General features: G+C 44.0%; 1 protein-coding gene across 15 annotated transcripts in view; it reads right to left on the bottom strand.

Moving 5' to 3' along the window:
- Positions 1 to 25,835, bottom strand: part of itsn1 (intersectin 1 (SH3 domain protein)) — a 63,062-nt gene that overhangs the window by 3,265 nt on the left and 33,962 nt on the right. For 2 of the 15 annotated variants that reach the window (XM_021608909.3, XM_090240508.1), the window contains 21 exons: positions 22,009 to 22,130; positions 21,656 to 21,858; positions 21,121 to 21,242; positions 19,428 to 19,442; positions 18,083 to 18,411; positions 17,767 to 17,941; positions 17,143 to 17,348; positions 11,665 to 11,747; positions 10,986 to 11,152; positions 10,445 to 10,612; positions 9,922 to 10,120; positions 8,981 to 9,175; positions 5,173 to 5,294; positions 4,836 to 4,942; positions 4,380 to 4,563; positions 3,871 to 3,969; positions 3,163 to 3,330; positions 2,706 to 2,918; positions 2,131 to 2,252; positions 1,940 to 2,022; positions 1,294 to 1,377 (listed from right to left, as the gene is read on the bottom strand). In XM_021608909.3, coding sequence (XP_021464584.2) covers positions 1,294 to 1,377; positions 1,940 to 2,022; positions 2,131 to 2,252; positions 2,706 to 2,918; positions 3,163 to 3,330; positions 3,871 to 3,969; positions 4,380 to 4,563; positions 4,836 to 4,942; positions 5,173 to 5,294; positions 8,981 to 9,175; positions 9,922 to 10,120; positions 10,445 to 10,612; positions 10,986 to 11,152; positions 11,665 to 11,747; positions 17,143 to 17,348; positions 17,767 to 17,941; positions 18,083 to 18,411; positions 19,428 to 19,442; positions 21,121 to 21,242; positions 21,656 to 21,858; positions 22,009 to 22,130 — 3,166 coding nt within the window. Of the gene's footprint in view, positions 1 to 1,293; positions 1,378 to 1,939; positions 2,023 to 2,130; positions 2,253 to 2,705; positions 2,919 to 3,162; positions 3,331 to 3,870; positions 3,970 to 4,379; positions 4,564 to 4,835; positions 4,943 to 5,172; positions 5,295 to 5,741; positions 8,170 to 8,980; positions 9,176 to 9,921; positions 10,121 to 10,444; positions 10,613 to 10,985; positions 11,153 to 11,664; positions 11,748 to 17,142; positions 17,349 to 17,766; positions 17,942 to 18,082; positions 18,412 to 19,427; positions 19,443 to 21,120; positions 21,243 to 21,655; positions 21,859 to 22,008; positions 22,131 to 23,391; positions 23,455 to 24,137; positions 24,225 to 24,967; positions 25,055 to 25,835 lie in introns of those variants that run through there. The other 13 variants (XM_021608911.3, XM_090240509.1, XM_090240512.1 and 10 more) reach the window with 11 other exon arrangements.

The following is a 25,835-nucleotide window of genomic DNA, read 5'->3' as shown; positions in this document are numbered from 1 at the left end:
TCTGAATTTTGGATGAAAAGCATGCCCAAATTAAAAGGCCTGCTACTCGGGCCCAGAAGATATGATATGCATAAAACTGATAGATTTGGAAAGAAAAAACACTCTAAAGTTTCCAAAAGTGTTAAAATAGTGTCTGTGAGTATAACAGAACTGATTTGGCAGGTGAATACCTGAGAAAAACCCATTCAGGAAGTAGTTTTATTTTTTTGTGTGTAGTTTTCTATTCAATGCCATTGCAGTATCCATTGACTTAGGACTCAATTTGCAGTTCCTATGCCTTCCACTAGATGTCAACAGTCTTTAGAAATTGTTTCAGGTTTGTATTCTGAAAAATTAGGGAGTAAGAGCAGTCTGAATGAAAAAATTAGGGAGTAAGAGCAGTCTGAATGAGTTCGTTTTTTCGTGCTTGCGACCGAGAGAGTGCCTTTCTTGTTTACCTTTTATATTGACAACGTTATTGTCCGGTTGAAATATTATCAATTATTTAGGCTAAAAACAACCTGAAGATTGAATATAAACATCGTTTCACATGTTTCTATGAACTTTACGGATACAATTTAGATTTTTTTGTCTGCCTATTTTGACTGCGTTTGAGCCTGTGGATTACTGAAGAAAATGCGAACAAAACAGAGGTTTTTGGATATAAAGAGACTATCGAACAAAATGAACATTTATTGAGTAAATGAATGCCTTCTGAGTGCAACCATATGAAGATCATCAAAGGTAAGGGATTCATTTTATCTCTATTTCTGACTTGTGTAACTCTTCTGCTTGGCTGGTTACTGTTTGTAATGATTTGTCTGCTGGGCTATGTTCTCAAAAAATCGAAAGATATGCTTTCGCCGTAAAGCATTTTTAAAATCTGACACGTGGTTGGATTCACAAGAAGTTCATCTTTAAACCTATGTAAAATATGTTTTGTTTTCTGAATTTTTATAATGAGTATTTCTGTATTTGAATTTGGCGCTCTGCAATCTCACTGGATGTTGGCCTAGAGAGATTAGATCTTACACATACTTGTGCTCGATTAAGCTGGCTTGGTGAAATGGAACCAATGGAATAGTCCCGAAAGGGCAAACACCACCCATCTGGCACTGCAGGCAGGCTCAAAATACTATTTGAACCCCTGCATGTACTGTTAACACTATCATTCTTCTCCTGTGTACTGAACAGCAGTCGACACATGTATTAAAAGGTGGTGTGTGTCATTCTCTAGTGTCAGAGACACACAGATCAAGTGTTGAGATCAACCTCCGGTCTGAGTGTGGCAGTGGGTCATCTCTAGGGACTTACCGTGGGAGCGGCAGGGCTTCAGCTCGATGCCCTCCACAATGTTTACCATCAGCCGGCCGATGCCCGTGGCCCTCTGTGAGCGAACTGCATCGAGACAGACACAAACGTAATGGTCAGACCTAAACGTAATGGTCTGAGACAAACACGCGGCAGAGTCAGAGGAGACAAAGCCAGCATGAAAACACTCAGTGGTCATGAGAGATAGTTTGGTAACACTTTACATGAAGTTGGTCTTATACCTGTGTACTAACACTGTACATACATTAAAAACCAAAATCGTTGTTAGCTCGTTCTTTGCATCTTAGTGAAATTAAGCCGTTTTTGTTAAAAGTGGAATAAGTAGTCACTATTCCTCAAGTATAACACAGAAATCGCTCAACTCCACAATTCCCACACTTCTATGTAGCAACATTTTCATAAAATGTTACTAGCATAAATACATGGTTACAAAGGGGGTAACTTCAATTAATAATACAAAGTACTTATATAGGGCTTTTATGAAACCCAAAGATGCTTAAAAAAAAGACACTCATATAAAGTGTTACCAACAGTGCTTTTGAGACCATGGTCTGGAAGGGTAGGTGACAAAGCTGTCCCTCCCAGACACAGTGGACCTACAGAGGAGCAGAGAGATAGACTGTTATACCCAGGTAAGCCTTCTCCCTCTTCTTCTTCTCTGTCTCGATGAAGAGCTCCGAAGCTGCCTTGATCTTCTGCACCCAAGCAGTCCTGCATGAGTCATCACAACAAGGTCAAAAGAAAGCCTTGGCAATGTGTGTGTGTGTGTGTGTGTGTGTGTGTGTGTCTGTGACTGCATGCATTCGTCTGTGTGCGTACCTCTCGTTGATGCTCTCTGCCCGGATGGTGTAGACCCTGTCGATGTGGGAGATGTGGAAGATGGGCTCATCTCCCGAGGGATCTGTTGGCAGCTTCACCAACACCTCGTTCAGGAAGATGGGCTGTGGCGGGGGTTAAAGATCACAACAAGGTCAGAGGTCACAAGTTCAGAACTATTGGGGTGCATCGCAATAATATCTCGTCACGTTCCTGAAGTGCGCACTCGTTTACTACATCCCATAAATCTAAAAGCACGGGATTGGTGCAGGTTTGGGCTGGAGGGGATTTCCACAATATTTCTTATACAGGTAATTTCCTTTCGAATCAGTGAAGAGAAGTGAACAAATCTACAGGAAGGAGAGATAATTGGGATGTAGCCCTGGTCTTGAACATGCCACTAAAACAGCCATACTACTGTACTTGGGGATTTGTACGGCAAATCAGACACCCATGACCCACTCAAAACCTCATACGATTCAAATTTGGATCACGACCCACAAGTTGAGAATTGCTGCCCTATAGGGTGCCATTTGGGGCGCGGACAATGTGTAGGTTGGGGAGAGGAGAGTACTTACGGTCTTGTACATGCGGTACTGCAGGTGGGACTTGGCACTGAACACCTTGTCGCAGCCCGAGAAGCCCAGGGGCTTGATGATCTGAGTCAGCAGGAGGAAGTCGTTGAATAGGAAGCCGTACAGCTCCTTGTTGCTCTTGGCCTTGTAGAGTTTGCCGCTGTGCAGGAACTTGCGCGGACCCAGGCAGTTGGTCACCGAGTTGAACACGAGTTGCTAAAAAGAAAGTTGTTAAAAGAAAAAAGGCCAGGTGAGTGAGTTGGGAGTTGAGTCTGTGTTCACGGTGTGGAAATGTGTCAATTGTGTGTGTATTTTTGTGGAAACAAGTACATGTTCCTGTGTTTTTCATTGTGTTTTATTTGACCTTTATTTAACCAGGCGAGTCAATTAAGATTTTTTTCCTTATTTTATTAATAATGATTTGTGTGTGTGCTTGTGTGTCTGTCTCTGTGTGTATTACCTCAGACAGCCCCTCACACTGGACGTGGGCCTGGATCCACTCCAGCCGGTCAGAGTTCTCCTTCTCCCTGACACCCTCGTTGACCTGGGAGCACAGCTCCTCAGCCTTCTCCAGAGCCTGCTTCAGATGGCTATGGTCCGGGTGAGCCTCCGGAGTATTCTCTAGGATCTGAGCCGTATCACACATAGTTAGTCAATTCCAGTGTGTGTGTATCAGTTTTATGTTTTATGTAAATGTTTTATTTACATTTACATTTTCATTTTCTCATTTACAGCAACAACCTGGGGAATAGTTACATGGGAGAGGAGGGGGATGAATGAGCCAATTGTAAGTTGGGGATGATTAGGTGACCGTGATGGTATGAGGGACAGCTTGGGAATTTAGGACACTGGGGTTAACACCCCTACTCTTATGATAAGTGACATGGGATCTTTAGTGACCACAGAGAGTCAGGACACCCGTTTAATGTCCCATCCGAAAGACAGCACCCTACACAGGGCAGTGGGATATTTTTTTTTTTAGACCAGAGGAAAGAGTGCCTCCTACTGGCCCTCCAACATCACTTCCAGCAGCATCTGGTCTCCAATCTAGGGACCGACCAGGACCAACCCTGCTTAGCTTCAGAGGCTGTGGTCAGGCTTTTCAAATCACATACACTTTATTCAGATGGTGGGAAGAGTGGGTGTGAGAAAACATGTGTGCACATACATTTTTGATGATGAGCGGGTAGCGCGTCACCCTTTGCATGGGTTTGAGGAGGAAGCTGGAGAGGGGCATTCCCTTACAACCTGGGTCCATGGCCAGTCTCTGTAGGGGAGGGGAAATATTATCAGTATCAGATATCAGCGTAGAACCTAATAACACTCACATGTGAATATATATACACAGGAATCACGTTGGATCAGTCCCAACCTAGTGCTGTGGCTCGGCTACCCTCAAATAAGAAAGTACACTGACGCTAGTATATCACAGTCTAGTCTTGCGGTGTCAGACATCAGGCGAAGAAACCAAGAACGGCTGGAGTCGAGGCTATTCACAGTCAACCGAACAAGAGGCATGAACAAACCGAATGTGCGAGACACTAGGGGCCAATAAAATATTGATAGAAATTAGTCAAACATAGAGCTCTGGTCAAAAGTTGTGCACTATATAGGGAATATGGTGGCATTTCAGTTGGTGACGCAGGCAACGCGTTCTTTACGACCTTTCTCCATTACCTTGACAAAGTCCTTGAACTCGGGCACCTCGTCGGTCTTCTGCTGGATGAGCGTGGCCCCGTTGAGCTGGCAGCTGCAGAAGCGGATGTAGGGCTGCATGTGGGGCAGCTGGGCCGTCAGGATGTCTCCAATCATCTTCACCGGCATCCGCTCGCCCGACATCTTCTTCCTAACCCTCAGAGCCCTAGTGACGGGGGACCGGAGGAAGGGGGCAGAAGAGAATGGGACGATTGGTGAGTCTGGCTATAGTTCTGAAGCTGTACAGTGTTTGTTTACAAGAATCAATGGCAAAATATTATTACTTTGGAAGTGTACAAATGGATGTACCAATCCCAGATTGCCCCTTTAAGCCACGAGTCATAAAGACCCACAGGAAATCAGCTGCTATCCACCATATCCACCAGCTAGTTAAACTATAGTTATGACAACAGGACCAGAGGTGGCTAGGGAGCGTACTTGAGCAGCTTGATGTTACACATGATGAGCTCCTTCCAGTTGACGAAGATCATGGCCACCTCTTTCTCAGTCAGCAGCTCCGACTCCAGCAGAGGCTTCTGAAAGACCTGGCGAGGAAACGTTGACGCAATGTTAACACAAACATTCCGGAAACGTATTGAATCCCAGAGCTGACAAGGTACAAATCAATCATTCTGCCCCTGAACAAGGCAGTTAACCCACTGTTCCCCGATAGGCCGTCATTGTAAATAAGAAGTTGTTCATAACTGACTTGCCTTGTTAAACAAAGGTAAAAAAAAAAAAAAGTACAAATAAATAAATATATAAATATGGCTACCTCAGTGACGAGCTGCAGGTCATTGACATAGTTCTCCTCGGTGACGATGAGCTCGTGCGTGTAGCCCTGTCTCTTTCTCTCAACGGGGGTCAGCATGTCCAGCAGGTGCAGGTCCGCGCACCCTGTGGAACAGGACAACAGCTTCGATCAGCTCCCCACCAACAGCTCAAATACCAACAGTCAATCAGAAACACAATCTCAATGACCCATCTCTCAAACAAACTTCCACAGAAAGCCAATTGGCTGGCCCTTTGGACTTTCTGTCTTCAGAGTTCTAGGCATGTAGACTGAAATAAACAATATACACCACAAAATACTTCCCCGGAAAAGTATTTCAAAAATGTATTTACAAGGTGTCGGGTTAAAGGATCTTCCCCTCAAAAGCCAGCCAAACATCATACATAAAAATAAAAAGTTGAAAGTATAATTATTTAGACCCTTGTAATTGAAATTTTTCCAGTTATCTATAAAAGGAATTAAAAAGAAATGGTGGTAGGTCTCTTGCTCAAGTAAACAAACCTTTTGATTTTTAAAATCATTAAATACATTAAAAAAAAACACAAGTCCACCGTTGCCATTGAACTTTTTAATCATTACACACGTCATTTCCTATATTAAAGACGGCATGACACTTTTTAAAAATTAAAGCCGACTTGTTTGTGTACATTTTTCAATTTGTACATTCATTTCTGATCAAATGCTTCAGGAACCAAGGTGTAACGATTACATTTTGGATTTGGTTGTTGATTCCATAACATACCAGAAGCAATTCAGTTTATAGTCAGAGTATTGTATATACCGTAATAGTTAGAATTTTTGTTGTGCTTCTCAAACCCGAGTCAGCAACGGAGTACAAACCCCCTTGAAACTGATGAGTCTCAAAAAGACACATTGGGAAAGTCCAACAAACCAATCATAAAGCAGCAAACACCAATACTGTCACATAGTGGAACCAATAGGAACCAAACGGTTATATATATATTTTTTAAAAAGGCGACATACAGGAATTCCATCTTTGTGTTTTAGAAGAACAATGAAATGACAATACTGTTGTGACAAAAGCAAACAAGATTGATATGGTACCAGTACAATACTACTGTATGTATATATTGCTTTGAATGGATGATGCCATGCTTTTTCCTTTTGTTTGAGGAGAATAATAATAATAATAATAATAATAGGTTAAGGCCATAGCTATATAGCCCTAGAACATGGCATTCCACTCTGTTACAAGGACTCAAAAAAAAAAAAACATAGTCTTAGTTCTCTCTTAGTTTTCATATGTAAACATTGTTAAAAAGCTATTATCAGGAGGCTATTCATTTCATATTTAGTATGTTCATATTCAGCTGAATCACAGTTCTTTTCAATAGGATTTTCTTGACAAAATAACTGCGGAAAAGGTCAAACTAAATGGACGTGTTGCTTCTGAGTTTTACGAATTTACAACTGCGTAAACCGGTAAAAAATAACTTCAGGAGGGAAGGGGGAAAAATACAATACAACATAACCATATATATTTAAAACACTATGCATTATAATTGCATTCATTTATAAAAAATAGACTGTCATGGTATAGTGCCTGGGGATTTAGAGTTGCCCAACTTGTGTAGAAATTACACTTCAATAGACATAAATCTAGGAGAAAACACGTAAACCAACTCATGAATACAAAACACCCCATATACTCTGAATAATACATAGTTCTGAGGAGACAAGAATTGACTTGCTGAGGATATAACATCCTTACTTACTTGGTGTGTGCCATTGAAATCACACAATTACAAGCCTGTGCATACTGTGTGTGTACCATCCCCACTCCACTTGTGGCGGCTGTGCATTATTTGGTTTGCGACGATCATAACCCCGTTTCACAAAACGCCACAGCACAAAGTAAACACCCCAGCACCTCCAAACAACAAGACTCGTCCAAAGAACGTTTAGTATGAACATAAAAAAACACAGCTAGATGCGAGTGGATGAATTGACAGGTTCAGTCCCGCCCATAGGTTTGACAGACAGCTTCTCTGTCCACTGTATGAGCTGGCTTTGGGGCAGGGGTGGTCTGGATGTAAGCTACAGTAAATGTAATAAGCTCTCCCTCCATCCTATAACGTGACCCATGTGTGTTTCGGTGACCTTTGAACCCCTAGACTAGTCCATTAGACAGGGTGCTCATGATGAACCAATCCCGGGCCCAGTCGGACAACCAACCCACCACCCATTCCCATATAACCCTTCGTGTTTGTGCAGATCTGTAAGACGTAAGCAATGTGGTTACAACCGATCCCGTTTCCTTCAGATCTGCAAACTGAAGGGGGAAGGGGCTTGGGGTTGTCTTTCGGGCCAGGCCCCGGTTGTTTGGGGGGCCTGTCTGATGCTGTGTGTCATGAATAGTGGGTCTTTCTGTGGAGCTGTGGGTCGGATGGGGGAGGGGTTAGTAAGGGAGGGGAGGGAAAAGTTTAACGTCAAAAGGAAGCCATTTGACTCATTAGTAATTTATTTTTTAAATAAATAGACCAAATCCGTGGTGCGCTGATAAAAAAAAGCAGAATGATAAAAGCAGAATGTCTAAATCTACCCCAAAAAAAAGTTCACAGAAAGCCACAAAAGGACCCACTATCCAGTCTCCCATTCATATGATCACTTCCAAGTAGTTATTTTTTTTCAATTTCCTAAAAAAAACATTGAAATGTTTCGATTAATAATAAATGTTTAATTTGGTTAAGTATATTGTTTAAAAGAATAAACGGTGTAGGATAAGGATGCTGCTTGGCAATTTTGGCGAATGCGTCTAACAGTTCGAATATGCGGCCTGCTCTCTGCAGCTTGACTCTTCTAGCCCACAAGGCCAGGTGGTAATCATGTGGCAATCATGTGGCAGTCACATGATCGGGGTGGCTGCATCTCCCATCATCCCGCGGGGGCAGTGTTTAGGGGATAGTGGGTCTCTTTGAGGACTTTCAAGGCTGAGTGGGAATGGGCAACATATGAGTCCTAGAAAGAGGAGGAGAACACAGCACATAAGCAAAAAACGCAAACCAAAAAAGGAAACAAACCAACAAGACAACAACAAAAGAAAGAAAAATATGCAAATACACGAGCGTGCAGAACTAAATGGACGTCGGTGGCGGACGAGTTCACGAGACGACACACAGCGTGCAGCATAACAGATGAGGTGGAGTCTAACCATGGTACAGTATATGCATGAGGGATGTGGGGGAGGAGGGGGCGTCTACAGGACATTGAGGGAGATGTTAGTGAGGAGGGACTGTACATACAGACACACACCTCTATTCAACTGAGGATGGTACATGATCTGAAACGTCTTCAAAGAGGGGGCCCATAGGTATCAGTATGATCAGTTGACTATAGATTGTACCCTTGTCAAACACTGTCCCTTTTGATTAGATTCCAGAGGTTTCCAGGGGTTTTAGTTGAAATGAATTAGGTTTCGAAGAGAGTGAGAGGATAGAAGAAAGATCACGTCTATACAAAGCAGGAGTCCACATCAGTGTGTGTGTGTGTGTGTGTGTGTGTGTGTGTGTGTAAGAGAGAGGAAGGAATGTAATCACAGTACTCGTTTTCACCCGTGTTGGTGTGTGAGTGTGTGGAAGAGAGAGGAAGGAATGTAGTCACAGTACTCGTTATGACCCGTGCTGGGTTGTGAGTGTGTATGTGACTGTGTGTGTGTGTGTGTGTGTGTGTGTGTGTGTATGTGACTGTGTGTGTGAGAAAGGGTTCAGTATGTACTCAAACTGCTGGGTGTGACAGAGAGGTAGACTTTAGTAGTAGTGTGTGCACTCACATTGTTGGCTGGGGTCTGTGTCGGTGGTCAGTTTGACGTAGTTGGAGGGGAAGAGGCCCACGGAACCGTTCAACTCGCCTTTCCACCAATCAGGGTCTTCCCTGCTCAGCACATTGATGATCTGGCCCTTCCCAAAGGGCAGCTCGTCATCATTCTGCGCCATGTAGTCGTACATGCCAATCACCTGACACACTGCTGGAGACACACATACAGATACAAGTGAAGGGTTAGTCATACAACACAAGAGAAAAGGGACAAAAGGCGGTGTGATACTTTGTGGGTATTTTGTTACCGACTGATCTAATAATTATTCGATATTAATGAAGCAAAAAAGGCGATTTGTAGATCAAATCAGTCGGCAATGTCGACCAAACCCCCCCAAAAAAACTCTTGTTTAGGATCTGAGAGGATTGGAATGGGTATTATATAGGCCACTATGGAGACAATTCTACGTATAGCTTATCAGAGGGCAAGGTAGAGCTGCTACCAAATGAATTATACCTATCCAATCCCCTCAGATCCACACAGGAGACTAGGGGTGTAGGGGGCTAGGGGTTTACTCACTGCACAACACAGTCCTCTGTTACTAATAATATGACAGAATGTTCTTGTAAAGAATGTTATTATAACGCAAAATAGTGTCATTGTCAAGAATGTTATAATAACATGAAAGAATGTTCTTGTAAAGAATGTTATTATAACACAAAATAATGTAATTATCAAGAATGTTATTATAACATGACAGAATGTTCTTGCAAATAATGTTATTATAACACAAAATAATGTAATTATCAAGAATGTTATTTTAACATGAAAGAATGTTCTTGTAAAGAACGTTACTATAACTTGAACATTTTTTATTTTGACAGGAAAGAATGTTATTATCAAGGACGCTACTATAACATGAAAGTACACAGAGAATGTCTGCACCGTGTTAGTACCCGTCATATGTTGAGTCAAGGAGGGGCCCCAAGGCCCTGGCGGGCCCCCGTCAGATCCCTGCTCCTGGCCCCTACCTGCACTGGGCATTGGCAGCTTGGGGGGTGTGGGTTCTGTGGGCGTGGTCTTACTGGTGCTGGGGCTCAGGAGCTTCACGTAGTTGGCCGGGAACCAGCCAATCTGCCGCTTCTTTCCCCGGGCCTGGACCAATGAGAGGACTTGTGAGTATGAGAGAGGCCACAGGGGCAGAGCAAGAATTTTAACAGTTAGAAACAGTCCCTTTTACTTGTTTTTAAAGTAAATGTGTGGATGACAATGAATCTACATTACTGTATTGTAATTTCTACATCACTGTCTATGTATAAATTACCATATCACCTTGTATATTAGTACTATATATTAAGACAGTTATTGGCACATCTAAGTCCACGTATTAATACAACTTAGCATTTAAACATCTACTACGATATTTCAAGAAAGTGTTGTTGGTTTGTGGTGAGTAGTGTTGAGAGATGGTCCTCCAACCTGCAGCTCCCCTTCCCACCAGCCCCCCGGGTTCTTCTTCCTGATGAGGATGAGCTGGCCGGGCGCCAGGGTGAGCTGCTCGGCCCCCGTGGCCGTGTACGGGGCGATGACCTGGGCTATCTCGGGCTTCTTCCCCAGGCTTCCAGTCTTCCCTGCGGGTCCCAGTCCCTAGAGGGAAGACCGAGAGCTCTGGTTTTACTGGGAGTTAAACAAGGCACACAGTTCCGTGAAACGTTAGCCAACGCTGGCCAACTAACATACTCCATTTGTTTTATGTTCACCGTGAACGTTCGCTAATGTTAGGAGAGCGCTTTGGAATATATAAAGTATATTTTTCTATGTGTATGTATTAACACGGCAAAATCATTTTACTGTCCTACTGTTGTTTTAGCTGTCTGAAACCTAAAAAAGAAAACTGAAATATTTGTATTCATTTTTTAAAGGAGAGCACTTTGGTTTTACTGGGAGAGCTGATCAGACAAACAGGACTGCATCGCAGAGCTTATGAATCGCCACACAAAGACTGTTTTCTAGAAGTTACCTCAGAGTCCTTGGGTTTGACGTAGTTGGAAGGGAATACCCCCGTCTTGCCTGAGACCACGCCCGTCCACCAGTCGCCCTCCTTCTTGGTGACCACGATGACGTCGCCCTGCTGGAAGGTCAGGTCGCCCTGCTCATTGCTCTCGTAGGTGTACATGGCTATGTATTCTGGGAAAACACAACATCTGAGCAACAGGGTCTGTTTATAGACTTTTTTTAGTTGTGTTTTACACAGGATTTCATCTAAAATGGGTAGAGTAACAGGAACATACTGTGTTCCATGATAAACTCTGGTGTAATTGTTCTGTTTTATATTGTATATATGGTGTGGAACATAGCCTGAGAGAAAGTGTAATTTAAAGCCTAGATCCGATGATAGGTGAAACGGTGCCATTGGTTGCCCCAGGCGTATTTGTTATTGTTTTGTTGAGCTTATCCAAAAGGACATGAGCGTCCAGCGTCACGGTAAAAAACTAATCGTAGAACATACTCTGCTGTTCAATCGCACATGCAATGAAATACAATGATGTCAGAGAAAAAAAACAACAGCGTTCATTGTTTGAAGTCATTTATTTGTATTTGTAATATTGCACACGGACGTGGCAGTTTCACCTCAAGGGATTCCAAGCGTATGCTGAGCTGTGTGTGTGTGTGCGCGTGTGTCTAGGGCCATCACCCACCTTCTCCTGGGTCCATGGACTTGGTAGGGGACGGGGTGGGTCTCTTCATGATCGGGGGGCTGTCGGACGAGCCAGACTCAATGCTGCACCAGAGAGAGGGCAAACAATCACTCAGACAGCCAAGCCAGTGGATAATATAACAATACATTCTAAAAGGGGGAGGGACTAAAGCCGTACACAGAGAACTTGGCCATTGAGGTTTCAATAAAAAAACATAATGATGTCACGTCATTCCATGGCAGCCATGTTGCTCCCTCATAGACAATATCAAGCAATAGTAGTTGGGATTTACTCTAAAGTTGGCTGAAGTCTGTAGTCCAGGGCTGCCCAAACCTCTTCCTGGAGATCTACCGTCTTGTAGTCCAACCCGAATTGAACATACCTGATTCTACTTATTAGTTGCTCAACAAGACCTTAACTAGCGGAATCAGGTAAGCTAGTTTAGGGTTGGACTGAAAACCTAGATGTTCAGGAAGATGGTTGAGCAGCCCTACTGCAATCTATCCTGCTGACCAGGTCACCCACGCAAAATAGGTTTTTAACCTCAAGCGTCTTTCCTGGTTGAAAAGGCCGGACAAAGTTGAATTACTGTTTAACGGATGCCCCGCCTGAATTTTCTCCACACCACAATAAAATCTAAATCAGATGTGTTATATTTTGGCCAATATATGTTTATAATGAACTGTCCGCTCTCCCTTGAGGCTTTCCCAAGTTGATGCCCAACAGACCAAACAGTTCTCAGATCACACGCTCAGATCATGTTCAAGCCTCGGATTGGACAGTGAAACACACACGCTCGCACCTGCAGGCGACGTGTAGATGTTTCATTTCTCTCTCATACAGTCATGGCTGAAGCCAGCACAAATTCCTACTAATTTATGTGTCCAGGTTAAACGTGGGACGTCCCTCACTATAAACAAACAGTCGGTTAAATTCATGGTTATTGCATCATTTTCAGATCTATTAGAAGCAAGTAATAGACGAAACAACAACGTTATTTTACCAATTGACTGGCCAGAAATCAGGGCATTCATCAGAAAATACGCAGCGCAAGCTGATCGTATTTTGGACAACCAAATTGAAGTCAAAATGATTGATGAAATCGAAGTGTGTCAGCTGTATGGTGATTTGCGATTCATAACTTACATTTTACTGGTACTACCAGTAGTAGTAGGCTAATCGATAACACCATGACGGAATGCGTTTGAAGTGATGATGCGCTGCCGAGAACAGCTAGCGTGTCCAGCAAAGTACATTGCCAGTGGCACGGACACACTTTGTGCAGATCCGCAGGTGTGGGCTTTTCGTGGCAGCCAGACGAGACAATAGAAGGAGGATGTGGTGAACAAGGTTACTGGGCTTGAATTTAGTCACGCTTGATCTACAGTTGAAGTCAGAAGTTTACATACGCTTAGGTTGGAGTCATTAAAACTCATTTATAAACCACTCCACAAATTTCTTGTCAACAAACTATAGTTTTGGCAAGTCGGTTAGGACATCTACTTCCTGCATGACACAAGTAGTTTTTCCAACAATTGTTTACAGACAGATTATTTCACTTATAATTCACTGTATCACAATTCCAGTGGGTCAGAAGTTTACATACACTAAGTTGACTGTGCCTTTAAACAGCTTGGAAAATTCCAGAAAATTACGTCATGGCTTTAGAAGCTTCTGATAGGCTAATCGACATCATTTGAGTCAATTGGAGGTGTACCTGTGGATGTATTTCAAGGCCTACCTTCAAACTCAGTGCCTCTTTGCATTGACATCATGGAGAAGAAAAAAAAGAAGAAACCAGCCAAGACCTCCGAAAACAAATTGTAGACCTCCACAAGTCTGGTTCATCCTTGGGAGCAATTGCCAAACAGCTGAAGGTACCACGTTCATCTGTACAAACAACAGTACGCAAGTATAAACACCATGGGACCACGCAGCCATCATACCTCTCAAGAAGGAGACGCGTTCTGTGACTTTGGTGCGAAAAGTGCAAATCAACCCCAGAACAAGAGCAAAGGACCTTGTGAAGATGCTGAAGGAAACAGGTACAAAATAATCTATATCCACAGTAAAATGAGTCCGATATCGACATAACCTGAAAGGCCGCTCAGCAAGTAAGAAGCCACTGCTCCAAAACCACCATAAAAAGCCAGACTACGGTTTGCAACTGCACATGGGGACAAAGATCATACTTTTTGGAGAAATGTCCTCTGGTCTGATGAAACACAAATAGAACTGTTTGGCCATAATGACCATTGTAATGTTTGGAGGAAAAAGGGGGAGGCTTGCAAGCCGAAGAACACAATCCCAACTGTGAAGCACGGGGGTGGCAGCATCATGTTGTGGGGGTGCTTTGCTGCAGGAGGGACTGATGCACTTCACAAAATAGATGGCTTCATGGCTTCATGAGGAAGGAAAACAATGTGGATATATTGAAGCAACATATCAAGACATCAATCAGGAAGTTAAAGCTTGGTCGCAAATGGGTCTTCCAAATGGACAATGACCCCAAGCATACTTCCAAAGTTGTGGCAAAATGGCTTAAAGACAACGTATTGGAGTGGCCATCACAAAGCCCTGACCTCAATCCTATAGAAAATGTATGGGCAGAACTGAAAAAGCGTGTGCGAGCAAGTAGGCCTACAAACCTGACTCAGTTACACCAGCTCTGTCAGGAGGAATGGGCCAAAATTTACCAAACTTACTGTGGGAAGCTTGTGGAAGTCTACCGGAAAAGTTTGACCAAAGTTAAACAATTTAAAGGCAATGCTACAAAATACTAATTGAGTGTATGTAAACTTCTAACCCACTGGGAATGTGATGAAAGAAATAAAAGCTGAAATAAATCATTCTCTCTACTATTATTCTGACATTTCATATTCTTAAAATAAAGAGGTGATCCTAACTGACCTAAGACAGGGCATTTTTACCAAGAATAAATGTCAGGAATTGTGAAAAACTGAGTTTAAAATGTATTTGGCTAAGGTGTATGTAAACTTCCAACTTCAACTGTATATAGATTGATGCTTCCAATTGTGCAAGTTATAAACAAAAAAAAATATTTCGTTGACGATAGGCTATACTGTCTGGATTTATGTTTTGTGCGTCTTTTTTCCAATGCTACGTTAAATTTGGCCGACCTAACTTGATTGACCCTCTTTCTACAAGGCCTAGTCTATGATAGCAAAAATATTCATACAAATATGATTAGACCTAACGCCTAGGCTATAGAGATGCATTCAGGTAATGAACTCATTATTATGCATCAATATTTTAATTTGATTACAATTATTTATTGTCAATCATTCTTTAATTTTTTAGGCAAAACAATTAAGTATTCAATCCCTCCCTATCCCAGTCTGCTGTCCCCACATGCTTCAAGATGGCCACCATTATTCCTGTACCCAAGAAGTCAAAGGTAACTGAACCAAATGGACTATCGCCCTGTAGCACTCACCTGCTTTGAGAGACTAGTCAAGGATCATATCACCTCTACCTTACCTGCCACCCTAGACCCACTTCAATTTGCTTACCGCCCCAATAGATCCACAGATGATGTAATCGCCATCACTCTGCCCTATCCCATCTGGACAACAGGAATACCTATGTATGAATGCTGTTTATTGACTATAGCTCATCATTCAACACAATAGTACCCTCCAAGCTCATCATTAAGCTTGAGGACCTGGGTCTGAACCCCGCCCTGTGCAACTGGGTCTGAACCCCGCCCTGTGCAACTGGGTCTGAACCCCACCCTGTGCAACTGGGTCCTGGACTGCCTGACGGGCTGCCCCCAGGTGGTGAAGGTAGGAAACATCACCTCCACTCCGCTGATCCTCAACACTGGGGCCCCACAAGGTTGCGTGCTCAGCCCCCTCCTGTACTCCCTGTTCACCCATGACTGCGTGGCCATGCACTCCTCCAACTCAATCATCAAGTTTGCAGACAACACAATAGTTGTAGGCTCTGGGAGTGTGGTGCCTGGAAAACAACCTCTCACTCAACGTCAACAAAACAAAGGAGATGATCGTGCACCCCCCTATCTACATCGACGGGAGGTGGAAAGCTTCAAGCTCCTTGGTGTACACATCACTGACAAACTGAAATGGACCACCCACACAAATAGTGGTGAAGGCAGCGCAACAACACCTCAGGAAGCTAAAGAAATTTGGCTTGTCACCTAAAACCCTCACAAATTTTTACAGATGCACAATTTAAAGCATCCTGTTGGGGCTGTATCATCGCCTGGTATGGCAACTGTGATAATGCATTAGGCAGACTGCACCACCCTCTTGAAAGCCTTGCGGTGGTGCAGTCTGCCCAATGCATTACCGGGGGCAAACTACCCGCACTCCAGGACACCTACAGCACCCGATGTCACAGGAAGGCCAAAAAGATCATCAAGGACATCAACCACTCGAGCCACTGTCTGTTCACCCCGCTACCATCCAGAAGGTGAGGTCAGTACAGGTGCATGAAAGCTGGGACCGAGAGACTTAAAAACAGCTTCTATCTCAAGGCCATCAGACTGTTAAACAGACATCGCTAGCACATTAGAGGCTGCTGCCTATTGGCATAGACTAGAAATCTCTGTCCACTTTAAGGAATGGAACACTAGTCACTTTACTGTTTACATATCTGGCATTACTCATCTCATATGTATATACTGTTATTCTATACTATTTGACTGTATCTTAGTCCGTTCCGCTCTGACATCGCTCGTCCATATGTATATAGACTTAATTAATTCCTACTTAGATGTGTGTGTTTTGGGTATATGTTGTGTAATTTGTTAGATATTACTTGTTAGATATTTCTGCACTGTCGGAGCTAGAAGCACAAGCATTTCACTACACCAGCAATAACATCTGCTAATCACGTATGTGACCAATAACATTTGATTTAAGTAGATTAATGAACTGATAATACATGACTTTCTCTCAATACTGCATTCTATTATAGAATAGATAGAATACTGCATACTGCATTCTATTATTCATCAAAATAATGTTCATTAATGTTAACTTGTGTATTAACAACAATAATCTGAAAATCAGTCTGAAATGGAATATTTCTCCTATTGTTCATGTCCATATAATGTGGTAAAGTACTGTTTGTTATTCCTTATACACTGAATGTTTTGGTTTTTTTGCTCGCTCGCCTCACTTTTCTGGGGGAAAATCCGTTAAACAGTGAATCAATTTTGTCTGCCCTAAGGGTTGAATAAAAATACATTACTATAACTATAACTATATGTGATTTTCTGGGTTTTTGTATTAGATTCCGTCTCTCACAGTTGAAGTGTACCTATGATTAAAAATGACAGACCTCTACATGCTTTGTAAGTAGGAAAACCTGCAAAATCGGTAGTGTATCAAATACTTGTTCTCCCCACTGTATATAAATAATCGTTTTGATTAATAATAATACTCCAATAATAAGTATGGGGAGGGACAGTTTCATCCTCATTCTCCTCACCTCATGGACTTGCGTACGGGGCCAGAGATGAGCTTGACGTAGGACTTGGGGAACCAGCCCCGCTGGCCCTGCACCTCGCCGAACCACCACATGTCCTGCTGCTCCAGCACTGTGATCACGTGGCTCTTATTGAAGTTGAGGTGGTTGTCCTTCTTGGCCCGCCACGGGTACAGCGCCTGGGCCTGCAAGCCCTCCACCTTCTCCCCCTGAGAGATGGAGGAAGAGAGAGGGGGGTGAAACAGAGAGCGAGAGAAAGGAATGGGGAGTGGGAGAGGAAGAGTGGGAGAGAAGGAAGGGAAGTACTACAGAACCTCTATGTGCTGTTTCTAAGTCCTGCTCTTCATTCATCTGACAGTACAACCGCACTGCTTCAGGTAGAGTCAATATCATTCTCCTGCTAGGCCTAGGTGATATGTTCCTGTGCTCCTCAGAGTCATCTAAACTGAGTGTTACAATCAAATGTTTTATTATTACTATTATTTGACTGATGTGTGTACTTTGTATTTAATTTAATTTTTGCATGTTGCAGGGCTCATTTGTAAAAGAGACCTCGGTCTCAATGTGACTCCCTCTTTTGAAATAAAAGGGTAAAAAAATATATATACATTTTAAAAACGACTGTACCTGTCCCAGGACGGGAGACGGAGAGGAGCCAGTGAGGGTGGCGGGTGTGAAGGCAGAGCGCTGGCGCAGCTGGCCCCCGGGCCCGGCACTGGGCACAGAGAGAGATGGCTGGGTGGGCCAAGCGTCCCAGCTCTCCCCAGTCTCAGTCTTCTCTACAGAGCTGGTGGACGGCCATCTGAGCAGAGAGAGGCACACAAACTCTGATTTCTCTTCAATTAATAACCTGGTGTAGGTAAGACTATGACTGAAAAACACTTGTATTGCATTTTAATGTATTGAGTGCTGTGTGAGAGGAAGGGTTGGAGCTGTCACTCACGTGGTGCTGAAATCTGCCCAGTTACTAGATGCAGAGGAGGAGGAAGAGGCGGGACCAGGACCAGGGCAGGGCCCGGGGGCAGGGGGAGCTGTTGCCGGGGGAGGGGTTGCCATTGGCTGGCTGGGTGGCGTGGGTGTGGTGGAGACGGCGGTGGGTGTGAGCCGTGAGGCCAGTTTGGGCGCAGCGCCCGTGGTGGCAGCACTGGCCCGCAGGCTCATGGGAACCTCGGTTTCTGGGATCTTCTCTGCGTAGTTGGCAGGGAACCAGCCCGTCTTCCCCTTCAGCTCGCCGCCCAGCCAGCCTGGCTCACCTGTCTGGGACTCGTCCACCTGGGGGGCGAAGGTCAAAGATCAGCTCACCATCATAGCACTACAGAGCCAAAGAAGACTATAGAAATGACTCAAATGAATAGAACGGATATTCTCATTTAAGTCATGCTGGGATGAGTGGACCGGGTGGGCCAGGTGGGCCATATTGAGTGTACCTTCTAGTAATTATATTTCTATAACAAGAACAACCCACAACCCCAGTCCTCAGGGATCACACTATCCATTGGACCTTTTACTTTAACCAGCTACAGGCTCATAGCTGACAGCAGGGTTAGGATCAATTCTATTTCAAATTAGGAACATGTACTGAAAAGCTTTGCTGAAAAGCAATGGGGAAATTCCTGAATTGACTGAGTTGAAATTGAATGGACCCCAACTCTGACTGACAGAAAAGGCGAGTAGTCTGGACCAAGATAGTGATGAGCCAACACAGGATTAGATTGATAAATTGTGGGGAAACAAATTAAATTAAGAATAATTACAATAAATCCTGTGGACTGGGGTTGCCCAGCCATGTGTGGTTATTCCTTATTTAAAACATACAACAGTGGTTGGACCACTTTTGGAATGGATGTTTGCGATTCACAAGACAAGTTGCATATCACCGCTTCCTTTCCAAGCATGCAGATGGTCATGAAGAGAAGCTGAGAGAATAAGAATGACAGTGGATGGCTTTGGGACTGCTTTGTTGAAAGAGTACTTGGTGAAATGGGATCAAATGTGTCTGTATGATCGTCTCATTCTCTGCAGCTTACAAAATGCTTTTTCCAGTAACCAACGTAGAGGCACGCTTGTATAGATGTATAATCATATGCCCTTTGGGAACAAGTGTGTATCCTCCGAGTATACTGACCATATAACGGATATACAACCACAAACATGCAACCCAACGGTTAAATTCTTTAAGCGCTTATGAAGAGATGACAGCAGTTGAGATGGACACATGAGATGGACCAATGAAAGCAGGTGTTGGGATCACAAGTGAGCAGCTGATTAGACAGTGGACCTGCACTTACCCACTCCCCTTTCACCTTCAGGTAGAGTGAGCAAAGTCGGGAGAGAGTCAGGAGGCAAAAGTTAATACTCACATGCACGCATGCAGGCAGACACACACTCAACTAAGGGTCGGCATGGCCGATTAATTGGGGCCGATATCGAGTTCATATAACAAATCGGTAATTTGCCTTTTTGGAGGCCGATTACGGCCTATTACATTGCAATCCATGAGGAAACTGCGCGGCAGGCTGACCACCTGTTACGCAAGTGCAGCATCAATAGGATCTTGGGGCTGCAAGGAGCCACGGTAAGTTGCTAGCTTGCATTAAACATATCTTATAAAAAAACAAATCAATCTTCACATAATCACTAGTTAACTACACATGGTTGATGCATATAATCAATGCGGTGCCTGTTAATTTATCATCGAATCACAGCCTAATTCAACTTGGCCAAACGAGTGATGATTTAACAAAAGCGCATTCGCGAAAAAAACACATTCTTTTGTACCTAACCATAAACATCAATGCCTTTCTTAAAATCAATACACACAAGTATATTTTTTTAAACCTACATATCTAGTTAAAATAAATGCATGTTAGCAGGCAATATTAACTAGGGAAATTGTCACTTTTCTTGCGGTCAGTGCAAGCAGAGTCAGGGTATATGCAGCAGTTTGGGCCACCTGGCTCGTTGCGAACGATGTTTCTTTCTTCCTAACAAAGACCGTAATTCATTTGCCAGAATTTTACATAATTATGACATAACATTGAAGGTTGTACAATGTAACAGCAATATTTAGACTTCGGGTTACCACCTGTTCGACAAAATACGGAATGGTTCCGTATTTCACTGAAAGAATAAACGTTTTGTTTTCGAAAAGATTGTTTCCGGATTTGACCATATTAATGACCAATGGCTCGTATTTCTGTGTGTTTATTATAATTAAGTCTATGATTTGATATTCGATAGAGCAGTCCGACTGTGCGGTGGTAGGCAGCAGCAGGCTCGTAAGCATTCATTCAAACAGCACTTTACTGTGTTTGCGAGCAGCTCTTAGCAATGCTTGAGGCACAGCACTGTTTATGACTTCAAGCCTATCAACTCCCGAGATTAGGTTGGCCATACTTAAGTGCCTATAAGAACATCCAATAGTCAAAGGTATATGAAATACAAATGGTATAGAGAGAAATAGTCGATGCGTCATAATTCCTATAACTACAACCTTAAACTTCTTAACTGGGAATATTGAAGACTCCTGTTAAAAGGAACCACCAGCTTTCATATGTTCATGTTCTGAGCAAGGAACTTAAACGTTAGCTTTTTTTACATGGCACATATTGCACTTTTACTTTCTTCTCCAACACTTTGTTTTTGCGTTATTTAAACCAAATTGAACATGTTTCATTATTTATTTGAGACTAAATTGATTTTATTTATGTATTATATTAAGTTAAAATAAAAGGGTTCATTGTTCATTCAGTATTGTTGTAATTGTCATTATTACAAATATATTTAAAATTGTCCGATTAATCGGTATCTGCTTGTTTTGATCCTCCAATAATCGTAATCGGCGTTGAAAAATCATAATCGGTTGACCTCTACACTCAACCACACACTTCCTGGTTCATATAGACTAATCACTTTACATAAACCTCCATAACATACACACAAATGGTGCTTGGCAGGAGTGATTGACAGCTTGCCTCTCACCATGACAATGTCTCCGGGGGTGATGGTGATCTCATCGTGACTGCGGGCATCAAAGGGGTACAGCGCCCGGTAGAAGACCACCTTGACCTTGTCCTGGTTGAACCCAGTCACCGGGATCTTGTCTGCAGGGAGGAGACGAGGAAGGGAGTTAGGAACACAGGACAGGGTCACATCTTTCTCTCTCACCCACAGAACCAGGCACATCCAAACGTTCTTAGAACGTCTACAGTAGGACCTCTGAGATTTGAAAATGTTTGGAATGGATGTCATTCGGGAACACTGAAATACTCGAGACTACTTAAAAACGGCATTAAAACTTCACAGAACATTTGAATTGTGTGAATTGAATCTACATGAATTTCCTAATAATTTATTCAGATACCTACAGCACACATTTTGGTTGTCTGATTTAATTGTCCCAGTTCGACATTGCCCCTGGTCAGTCCAGAAATCGAAGGATTTGTAAATCTGAGGTTCTACTGTATGCACGCTCTTTCAAGGCTTCTCTGTTATACATTTTATTTTTGACACGTACCGCCCGTGGGCCATGGGCTCTGGTTCACGAGTTTCCCTGGTTCAGGCTGCTGCATGAAGAGCTGGTTGAGTTTGTCCTGCATGTCCTTCTTAGTGCGCCCCTCCTCCTCACTCACACGCTTCATCCAGGGCTGGGCGGGTGGGGTGGGGGCCTCCACCGTGCCCTCATCTCGCCACGCCAGGCCCTCGTCAGTGGCAGACAACCTGGGGAGAGGAAAGGGGGTGTTAAGAGGTAACCTCTAAAATGACTGGATCACGGTGATGGGGCTGCATCCGCGTAACCCATACAGAATGAGCGGACATAGGAGCAGCTCGCTCACACATATGGTGTCCTGTGCGCAAACACACACACACCTTCCGTCTGTGAGCTCGGCGGACTTGGCCCTCTCCTGGGCGATGGCGTGGATGTTGATTTCTCCCTCCAGGTGATCCTTCTGCTTTTGCCTCTGCTGCTTGCTGTGGATCTCTCGGAGCTCCTGCAAGGCAGCGTGGGATAGAGGAGGACCGGTGAGGGGAAAGTGTGGGCGGGGTCGCCGGGACTCAACACAACACTCACATCACAGTGAGGCGTCAGCCATTTTGTGCCCTGTAAGCGCCATTATGATCCCAGCCGGGCTCAGTTACCAGATGTAAAGTCTGTGTTTAGTCTACTGCTTCCTTCCATTTAATCTCATCTCGGTGTTTTCTCCAATTAATACTGGGCTACTTCTACTACTGAAATGTAGGTGTCAGTTGGATTTTTGGGGCGGACACACTTGCACAAAACATGGCCGCCACCACAGTGCGTTCATGGGAGTTGGACAGCTCTCGGAGTCTGGCGAGTGCTGCACATGAACCACTGAGGGAGGGTTAAACAAGCCCTGGGTTACTACGGCAACACTGACACCACTGGAACTGGAAGATTGCAGTGTTTCAGCGCTCCGGGGTGAAGTTTCCCTTAGGTACAGATCTAGGATCAGCTTCATCTCCCCCAATCCTAACCTTAACCTAGTAGGGGAAAATGCAAAACTGATCTATGATCAGCATCTAGGGGCAAATTCTCTCTGCTGTGGTTGAGCGCCAAATGGAAACACTACTGGTTAAAGCCAAGTGGTACCAACCAATCACAGAGAACATTCATGGCTCTGGGAGAAATCTGAGCCAAACTATGATTCTCAAAAGCACACAGCCTGATATGGAGATCAGTCAAAAGAGTTGAATGGGAAATTCACAAGGATCATAGGTAGGTGTAATTCAAACCCATCGTCTCTAAAGGGTTAAGAAAGTCTTAATATACAGTCTGAGCAGGGAATTAATTTCTGAGGACTAGATTTTCCTGAATGAATTACTATCAAGATCATTAATCAGTATTAGATGCAACACCATGCAACCAAAGGCTTCACCCCCATATGTTAAGTTGGCGTGTCATCAACACATGGGGCTGGAGAGAGTGAGGTACGTTCAGGAAAGCAATATTTGTTTAGTACTTGGTTAAAATGGTGAGAGATGCACGACTGACTGAGCAACTGTGAAGATTTCTTTAAATAGTCTCACAGTAACAAATTGAGGATCATTTTCATATCGCCTCAATCTACTGATAAATGACATTACCCTGTTCACTACCTTGTTCTATATTTCTTTACTGTACCAAGTCTTCAATTAGCCTATGTCTGTATGGATTTGGTCTCCCAAAATAGTAGGCCCTACACCACAGTTCACTATTAAATAAATACATCACTAAGACTAGTGGTCACTCACCCAGTAGAAGGACTGTACAGCCGCAAAGCGTCGGTCGAGTGTGCTGTTTTTAATCTTGTCCTCCTGCCATGTAATTAAACAAAGGCATTTCATTTCTTTCCAATAAGACAGAGTGCCTTACGAGTCTTTTGAGAAGTGTTTTTGTGCTTTCTACAGATGTTTACTAACGCAACAAGCGTATGTCTTAAAGTTTTTTGGGGATACCAAATAGGTAAATATTGTCCTCTCACCGTAACCAAAACTACAAAGCCTGACAACTTAAAGCTCAAGTGGTCAAGGAGCTCAAAAAATATAAAATTGTCATTGATTCAATTTAATAAAGTGAAATAGACAAACAACCAGGTTCACGCACATGGTGGCTAACAACATTGACCGGAGCTGTGTCCCAGTATACACTTGCATACTACCTAGTGTGACCCAATTGACTCTAGTCTTGGCAACGCATACTAAATAGTATGCTAGTGTTTTTATTGGGCCCTAGTCTAGAGGGTTGAGGAGGCAATGAGAGAGATATGCTCCAGCACCACCCAGAGGACAGATAAAGGAGGGAAGCGGCGGCTGGCATTTATTAACTCGCTGCAGGGCTACCGAGGCTAAAGCTAAAGACGCTCAAGCGGAAGGACAGCATGGCTTGCTTTGACCAGCACTTCAAAGGAAGCAGAGGAGTGGTAAGGGGGTTGGGGTGGGGGAGCGCGGGGGGGAGGGCGTGGAGGAAGAGGAGGAGGAAGGGGAGGCAGTAGGGACACCTGCAGGTAGACGTCTATACGCTGCAAACAGGCCAGGAGGGCCGAGAGACAGTCCAGCAGCATCTGGTCCACCGAGCCCCCCTCGGACTGAAAAGAGACACACAGGGACCCCAGGGTCAAGGGTCAGATAGAACAGCAGCAGTGCCACCGAAGTCAACAACAAGGTTGTGTTCATTAGGCACCAAAAAGAAAGAAACAGACTGAAAAAGGGAGGGACTACCTGCCCAATAAGGAAAGCACATTTTTGTTTTCCATTGCGTTGTCCTTAATGAACACGACCCAGGTAAACATCCAGATTAGACTCAACCCCTAGCCCTGACCTGGCGCCTTGAGTTAGGTGGCCCAACAGCCCCACGTGGCTGTGTCCGACGTCAAACCATAGCAACCCACATACAGCTTAACCATTTTTGATTCCCCAGGTTGAGCCCACAGGATGTTGTGGGGAAGAGGGCCACGCTGCTCGGAAACAGCACAGCCTACCACAGGTACAGACACAGGGTGAGCCTAACATACCCATCACATTACTGAGCCCAGCTGAGCAGAACCATACTGCACTAGGCCTGGTTACACATCCACCATAGTTGCTGGAACAGTGTTTTGAAAGGGCAATGTGAAATTGAGCCAGCCCAGTACAGTTCCGGTTGGCCCTGTATTGTGACATGGGTCTAACTTTCTTAGTTAGTTAGTAAGGCAGCTTCCTTCTTTATCATTGGGTTTCAAATCTGCTTAGTAACAGCACACTGAGTTATTCTGATTGGTTATTATTCTCCAGAGGGGTGCACTATTCTAGAGTGTCCTGCGGTGGGCAGCAGTGCTGGTGAGTGGACTACCTGTCGCCCCCTCTGCTCCTCCAGCAGCAGCTCCAGACGGAGGCCCTCTATCCGGGCAGTGTGGCCCTGATAGAACACAGCCAGAGACTGGAAGGCCAGGCGAGGGCAGAGGTCAGAGGGCATGGGGAAAAGGTCAGCCAAGCCACACAGACCAGACGGGGGTTTCAGGGTGGATGGCGGGCGGGGCGACAGAGTGAGCAACAGTCAGATACAGTGAGAGAACAGTGTAAAACCCCACGTTTTCCCCTAGGTACAGACCTAGGATCAGCTCCCCTTCCCCAAATCCAAAACTGACCCAAGATCAGAGTCTACAGGCAATTTAACCCTACTCCACTACGCTGGGGCCCTGATGTGGTATGTGGAGCAATTAACAAAGTTTTGGCTGAAAAGAAAGGACTGAAATCACATTGAAATTAAAAAAGGGGGATCATCAGACACACAAATCATCAAGCCCTCTGACAGTCTTGGCTCCCCAACACACACACACAAAAGAGATGCAAAGGTATCATTAGGCAGAAAGAAAGTTCTGGAAGTCAGTGTTTTAAAATGGTCCACTATCAACTGTTAAACTGAGCACATGGGGCAAATCCTAACTTCCATTTTATAAGTCAGATTTTCATTTGGTCTCTTATTGAAATCAATGCACGGTGAAAATTTGACTTATGTGGTAGTTAGGATTCGCCACTGGGAACAGGAGACAGGGCACTCTAACCCTGTTTCTGGAGAGCTACCATCCTGTAGGTTAACTCCAACCCTAATCTAGAGCACCAGATTCTAATAAGTAGCTGGTTGATAAGCTGAATCAGGCTAGTCACAACTGGGGTTGGAGTGAAAACCTACAGGAGGATAGCTCTCCAGGAACAGGGTT

Source organism: Oncorhynchus mykiss, chromosome 7, assembly GCF_057628025.1.
Source record: "Oncorhynchus mykiss isolate SJ-2025 chromosome 7, ASM5762802v1, whole genome shotgun sequence".
Lineage (NCBI taxonomy): Eukaryota > Metazoa > Chordata > Actinopteri > Salmoniformes > Salmonidae > Oncorhynchus > Oncorhynchus mykiss.
Note: the sequence above shows the minus strand (reverse complement) of the source record. Positions and strands in the feature narration are given on the sequence as shown.